Below are 8049 nucleotides of genomic sequence, written 5' to 3'. Positions count from 1 at the left end.
ACCACGTGACTCGCTCGATGCAAAATGGTGAGAGTGGGGACTGGCTTGATCCGAGGACGAGCTTGCGACGCGTTCTCTCTTCTTCTCCTGCAACTCGACGTACCGCGCCGCCTCGAGGAGCGTCTCCAGGCTCATGTCGAACTCTTCGACGTCCTCCTATCTCAGACGAGACGTTGACTGCGATGATGACGCTGGGTGGATCGCCGACCGCCGACCGACGCACGCACTACCGCAGTTTCACGAGTTGTATTAAATCTGTTATACTAGTGTTGAAAACGACAACGACGCGACGACGACGGCACCGTTCGTCGGGCTTTTTATACCTGCGACACAAGTTTGCCGATATTTTTTAGAAATTCAGTCAGTACGCGAGTATCGAACGACGGTGTATTTGTCTTTCCGTTTATCTTTAATTTCAATTTTCACGCGTTTCACTTGTTCATACTTCAATTAACGTTCTCTCTGTCTTTTCGTTCCTCGTTGCTTTGTTCCTCATATAGTTTCTCGGTCGAGTTCTTGTAGTTTCACGGAAAAAAGAGATCGTCTCAGCCACTTTGATAATTATCTTCGTCCCTATTCGTCGGTTCTTCTTCTTTCCTCCTGTCTTGACTGCCCGTCCCGTCCCGGGGTGCCTCTGGACAAAAATAAAAGTAACAAGACGTTATTATTCACGGTCTGCACAAGTCGGAAGAGATCTTGAAGATTGCACTTGAAACCGTATTATTACGAAATGGGAAACTGGCTGGCTGAGAAGTCAAATATGAACTAATTTATTCTGATTACGTGTATTATCTTCTCTAACTGCAAGCTTCGTCGTATTCCGTCAAGGGGATGCCCTGGTCGATTTCGACGCTGATTTATACATCTCCAAGTATCGAAGACTACGCATCTCAAATGCAAAAAGGGCTAAACACCCCACTTTTATACACAATTCTGAACAAAAATACTCCAAAACATTTTCATTTGAAGCGAAATTAAAGAAATGGCACGGATTTTACGAAATCGTAATAGTAAATTCGTTGAATTCATGCCATTTCTTTATATCTGCCTCAAGTGAAAATGCAGAATTGTAATAAGCCTTTTTCACGTTTGACGTACGTGGACTTCGATATTTGGAGATACATAATACGACAACGTCGAAATCGACTCGGACACCCCCCTAAAAAGTTATAATTTTTTTGATTGAAATTGTTATTTTATCGTCATTGCCATGATTTCAATGATATTCGTTTGAAAGTAAGGAATATGTGAACTGATTCGTTTCGTGAATGGTCAAATTTCTACCTCGTGTATATGTGTTTACAAAGTTTGTAAGACAAATATGTATATGATATGATTACCCGAAGTATATAATGTATACGATGCACTGCGAGCCTTTGAAAATGATTATTTGAATGACGAAACTACGCATATTACACTTATAATATACTACAACTAAAAGTTGAGAGAAACGATTTGTCTCGAATCCGACGTATTTCGTGATGACAAATCGATACAAGATATAATGACACAAGTCTAAAAATAAATGGCATGGAAACGTTAAGTATCGAATTTCCCTTTCTCTCCACTCCACACTATCAGAGTTGTAAGTTTTTGTATTAGCAAATTTCATCATCGTACGTACATTATTTCCAACTGAAGAACAATATAAGAATCCTGCAAGGGGTGTTTCACTGAGTAAAAAAAGTGACATCACGATCACATTTCATGATTACTTACAATTTCATAGAGTGATTACCAGAGATTACTTGATAAGTAAAATTTACTCTGACCTTAGGTGATTTCTCACGATTTCTAAGATCTCGTATAATTTCTAAAGATTGAAAAGAAATTTCTGTAATCCTAAATTATTTCGCATGACTACCGCTAATTACAAATGTGGAAGAATTTTATTTTAATATTACTGATTTTAGTGTGATTCCGAAGGTTACGAAATCATTTCGAATGATATCGACACCACGATTATACGAGTGGAATCTATACAATTTCATTTATTCATCATTGTCATACGTACAGTTTCAAAGTTCAAACTGTTCGAAAAGGGCGTAAAAATTTTCGGGGAGAAATTCCAAGTCGAAAAAATTGGCAAGCACAATATAGCGGATATTTGTCAAATACACCGTATTTCACCGACCCAACGATAGTCGGAAACTGTTGTATAACATCCCGGGTCCGGGGCTCGAAGCTCGCTAAGAGAGAACTCTACGAGCGATTCTGCTACAAGACTTTGGCCTACGGCCGAACTTCATACATCCACTCACCCGATTCGCTATATACAGTATTCGTAAGCGAGAATCTTAATTCCTTACTTCACATTTGTTATATTGGATTTAGGTGGCGCTAATCTCTAGCCAAGAGATAAGAAACGAGCTTGGATCAATTGTTCGCAATTGGCGTTAGGCTGTATATTTTCTTCCAGCACGAGCAGTTTCGCTAATTTCTACGTTATGTTTTTCATCGCAAAAATTTTAAGAATTTGGCAACAAGTTAAGAAGGCATATTGCACAGGTAGGTACACCGTTGTGTTTGTTTTTCTTATACTTGGTGGAATGAAATAAATAAAAATAAATGCAAATCCTCGAAAAAGTTTGCGACAATTTTACATTTCTGCGAAACCTGTTACACGATTATCTACATTCTGTGATTGGTTCGAAAAATTCTCGATAAAATTTTGGTTTTGTTTCAATCGATTTCAACACTGACTGTTTATGGTTCGTCTTCATTTTTCCCATGCCTCACGACGATGCATGGATGCGCTGATTCAATATACCCAAGTACCTACTTTTCAAGAAAAAATGCGTCACTGATTTCGGAAGAAATTAAAAACGAAGCCCGGAATCGCTAAGGCATTATGAGCTGTAGTTTGTAATTGGACCCGAGAATTTTCGTCTCATATAGCTAATAACTGCAGCTGCAGTTTTTGTGCCCGTCTTCCTGCATTCGTGTTATATATATATATTCGCATGCGTAGAGCCTTACGTAACTTCGGTGGTTTCTTTTATCTTTGTAACGGATACCGCACTGATCCTTTTTGGTCAGGCCAGGCACAGAAATTTCTCACCACCGGTTTCGAGAAGACCACACAGTATGTGACGACTACGGTAGACTTTAACAAACTGTAAAAATATAACGGAATTTCGTTCAAATCATTTTCTGCAAAAACTCTTCAATTTGTTTACAGAGTGTAGATATATAAGCGTACACGAATACGTAAAAAAAAAAAAAAAAAAAAATCCGCTTACGATACATTTCAGCAAGATTACGCGACGCAGACTAAATTTTGTTTGCTATTTTTTCTCTGCGTGTCATCCACCCGATATTGTAAAAAAAAAAAAAATACAAAAAAATAAATAAATAAATGGGCAATACTTTATCCGTACATGTGTAATGAGTATATGCTACAATTACTATATGTTTTCATGCACGCTGAGAGGAGAAGAGTAATCGTTTTATGATAAGGGCAACGCAAGTTTGTCACGAGATAAGAATGTAAAAATAATCCTATTACTAATAGCAACAATCAATCCCGCTGCTGCTGTGCTTCTGCTGTAATCATTGCGCACGTTGTGTGTAGCTTCAGTATTTTTTTTTTTTTTTATTTTTTCTTTTTTTTTTAAGTTTCTCAACATACATACGCGCACATTTTAAACCAATCATGAGCAATTTTATACCTCATTTGTTGGAGAGGAAAAATTCACAACTGGAATATAAGGTTTTTCGATAAATGTATAAGAATGAAAATTTGCAATTTATAAACGAGACCAGATACGGTTTCAAGGAATAAATAAAAATCTATCCAACAGCGGAAAATCAGACGTTATACATTCGTACAGACCTTTAGATGGTAAAGTATATAGGTTAGCCGATCGAACTGTTATTTCACCTATTACTAAATTATCTTTCAAGCACGACGAAGAAAGTCGTCGACGAAGCTGCCAACATATTCACCGTAAAAAGCTACGTACAAGGTATATAGATTTTAACCACGATATGTATTTGCGATTGTAAAATGCAGTTTGTTTCTCTATAGACATCTACCTGTTAGCCGATGAGAATTTTCAATTGTTCAATCCTGGCCATTTAGTACAAATGGTCGGCATTTCGATGGAGAAAAAAATGACGATCCAAAGTTTTGAAACGAGTCGGTTGAATTGTTTGCCTGGATGGAAAGATCTGCTAATAGTTATAGTTCGCAAATTTTGAAAAAATAAGTGATCAACAGATTTTTTTTTTTTTTTGTAGATCTTAAATTATACACTGTACACAGGTTACGTTTATTTATACCGTACTTTTGACGGAAGAATAATACCGTACACCGCATGGAAACTTAATAAAAAAAAAAAAATTTTATTAAAATTCCGAAACGTTATACCAGTACCGATAAATAAAATTCCGCTTTAATTGCCGCGGTTACTGCGGAACTTTGTCGATAATGTTCAACAAAGCACATAGTTATCTTGAAATATAAATGTTCACCAAAGAGAAAAACGTTGATTTATATTATTTCTTACATTCACCAATAATTTTTTTTTTTTCCGAATGTGCATAAGTACATACACACACACACACACATATATATATATGTATATACGTATACATATATCTGTACATAAGGACTTACCGTTACAGCGTGACGCACGGAACGTTTAATAAGTAACAAATAAAACTACAGGGTAAAAAATAAAAATCCATAAAACTTTGAACCAACGGAGTCCGTTCGTAGCAAGCTGCAATATCCTACGATAAATTCATTGAATTATTTCATCCTCCCTTTTTTTCCACAGTTTACCCGATAAGCGCTTTCCGCGCCACCACCCTTGAAGCTAGAGTTCGTTCAAACGCGAGGCTGCAGCTGGTGCTGAAACGATGTCGTCAGGACTCTGCAGGCAGGTCTCCAATGTTTTTCACGAGGCGGGTTTAAACACGCGGTGGACGGTTTTACACCTGCAGGTAGTGTGCGCGAGGCACGTGCGTAATACACGTGAATACGCGCGCGTATGCGGATAGATATCCTAGCTAGCTTTCGAAGCAACGTCGTCGTTGGAAAGAAAATGTAACGACTTGGTAGCAGCAAACGTCCCGATAATTAGCAAAGTTCAGGGCGGATAGTCGGTGGAAGAAAAATTATTATTATTGTCGGGTATTACAAAGCGCAAAGTGTTTCTTTGTAACTCATTTAGCGCCGTCATATTATACATAATATGCAACGGTGTTACAACATTTATAGATACGCAGCGCACGTGTGACTAATAGTCACAAATCGTATAACCGTTTTTTTCCTGTACTCCGAAGATTATTTTTATCGACGTTTTATTCTAGTATCGAGTTTTCCAGTACATTATGCCACAACATATAACCTATGAAATACTGTAGTCGATTTTTGATATGTCTATGAATAAAAAAGCACCGTAACTGTCACGTTATTTACAGAAAAGTTATTCGTACCGCATGTATTATACGGGAACATAATAAAGGGTACGAAAAGAATCTTTCGTTATAGATTATATTATAAGTATTATAAATGTGTGTAATGAGTATGCATATACGTATCGCCAATGACGTCGCCAATAAAGATAAATATTTATAGCATAATCGTACACTGTAGCAATACGTTATACACTTTATATTATAATAGTATAGGTACAGTGTCGAGGTAGGACGTAGCGTTAAATATTTACGCACAGTAAAAGGCAGCGATGCATTGTTTTTTTATATTAACTTTTTTCAAATTCTTTTACTTATCCTGCTCCTGCACAATTTATCACTATAATTATGTCACGTTTAGTGAAATAATGAAAAGCATGAATTTACTGGATCATAAATAATTTTGAAAAAACACAAGCCACCCTTGCTGACATCCACGTGAACAGGCAATAGGGATTCTGAAGTCGTCCAGGCTAATCGCGTACAACAATCATGACTATCTGCAACAACGGCGGCCAATCTTATGGTTAATTATTAATGCAATTCACGGAAGTCACTAGTTGTTTTCATCAGCGGCTCGTTAAGAAGTCAGAAAGAGAAGGGAGAGGTGGACAAATGCGTTGCACCTGTAAACGAAGAAACCTATCAACCGTTACGAAAACATCACTTATATCTCGCAATCTTAGAGCCGCGTGGTGCGGTGTTGCAGGTTGCACGTTGCAGCGATATCGGGAAAAACAAGAGCCGACAAGACGTGCTTTTGATGCAAGCACGCGGTTTCTTATAACAACGACGCGACGTTTGAATCTCAAGCGGCCTTCGAGAAGCGAAACGATGCTAACAAAATGAAATAACGCGCATGCGGCAGTAAATTTCAGAATAACCGATACCTACTCGCATTGCGAATGCATGCCATTGCATGTTTCTGAACAGGTGTGCAATAACCCGTATGAGGTGAATTGCTCGAAGGAAAACAGTGCGGAGGATGTCAGCTGTTTTTGAGGCTGAAGTTAGTAACGTTATTGTAATGATTCACATTTCGTAAAACCTGTAATTTTACGAATCTCTGAAATGCAGTAAATTATAACAAGGTAATGCGAGAATCCATATTTTTAAAAGTTAGCCGCTTCAAAGTCGCTAAAAATTTGCAAAATGGTAATTTTTTTCCCCAATGTTTTGTAACGCTAACGTAACTAACTTCAGCCTCATAGATGTTTAGGGCTCGTAATACGGTTCCAAAGTTTTACCTATCGCAGGATTTAGCAATGAATTTTTATAAAAAATATTCACGTAGTGATTTAGAGTGCGGTTCGTAATTAGCTACACATAGATAATAGACTACTGTCGACAATCTTTTATCTCTTTTGAGCTACCGAAATCGTGGACAGCTCTGCCTCTGTCCTAGGGAGTTTTTACCACTGCCAGTTAGTTTCGGAACGCACCCTTCTTAGAGGATATTTTTCACATTAGTAACTGCGCATACTTTGTCACAAACTATGACTGTGTAAGTAAATACGGCCAAATCAGCAATTTCAGCCGACAGGTTATACATCTATCATTCGAAGGATATAATTGGGAAATAAATGCAAAAAGGAAAAGTATACGAATGGATGTTGTCATCTTGTGGACGAGCCATGTCCGTGTCTACGAGAATAGAAACAATCTATGAACGCAACGAAAAAGTTTGAATTTCGGAATGACGGTTATTTGGATACATAATAATTAGTCCCTACGGTCACGTGCGCCATGTGCGAGGTTTTTTTTTTTTTCTTTTCAGCTGGCGCGAGGGATAATCTCGAAAATAATTAATAAACCGAGTACCTATACGTCTCTTAATATACGTGTATGTCGTAAGTACGTGACTGCATTATATTCTTCATCACGAACGTGTTGGTGAAAAGAAATTAAAAAAAAAAAACAAAAAAAAAACAAAACAAAACACGTGACAATAATTAATCCCGGTAGAGTTACCTCCCGTTTAAGACAATCTCTTCTTTCCTTCTCTTTTATAAAGCTCCGAATGCAGGCCTACGCCCGGCCTTTACGCGTATACTATAATACAAATGAGAAAAAAATAGGTAGGCTATACGCGAGGCACCGCGTTAAGCGCGAAGCTTGTGATGCTTTTCTCGTTTTTATAAGTTGTTGACATTATTTTTTACACTATCACTTACATAGGTTTACAGTATGTGTTACATGTAGGTATTTTCTTTGTACTATGGTTAGTATGGCTGTGTGTATACCTCTCTATCGCGAAAGTGAAGTGACAGTCGGCGGTGGCGCAAAAACGATGCGCATACTCAATCAGCTTTCCAACGATTCCGCTCGATCAGCCGGAGTATTTTTGCAGCAGCAGGCCACTCGGAAGTATTAGGTTGTTTTTTGTTTGTTCTTGTTTTGTTTTTCTTTTGCTTTGTTTCTTTTTTTACGTGCATGTTCAAAATTAAAGCGTAACGACTGGAACATTCGAACGAACGAACGGCTTTTGGTTAGCTCAAAATTCATTCGCAATGTACGTAATACATGTCTACACATATGCGTGTACTTGGAAAGTTCAGGGGACAGCAAAAACTTCGCCGTTCCTTCCGCACTAGCTTAGTTTCCCCAAGTTTACATCGCGATTGT

General features: G+C 37.8%; 1 protein-coding gene across 1 annotated transcript in view; it reads right to left on the bottom strand.

Moving 5' to 3' along the window:
• The window catches only part of LOC124299642 (mucin-5AC-like), a 92450-nt gene that overhangs the window by 82689 nt on the left and 1712 nt on the right, over positions 1-8049 (bottom strand). Inside the window, exon 2 of the mRNA XM_046752910.1 lies at positions 3-634. Within this exon, the coding sequence (XP_046608866.1) occupies positions 3-135 (133 nt within the window). The 5' untranslated portion in view covers positions 136-634. The remainder of the gene's footprint in view (positions 1-2; positions 635-8049) is intronic.

The sequence above is a fragment of the Neodiprion virginianus genome, chromosome 3 (genome assembly GCF_021901495.1).
Source record: "Neodiprion virginianus isolate iyNeoVirg1 chromosome 3, iyNeoVirg1.1, whole genome shotgun sequence".
Classification (NCBI taxonomy): domain Eukaryota; kingdom Metazoa; phylum Arthropoda; class Insecta; order Hymenoptera; family Diprionidae; genus Neodiprion; species Neodiprion virginianus.
This window is presented reverse-complemented; position numbering and strand designations above follow the sequence as displayed.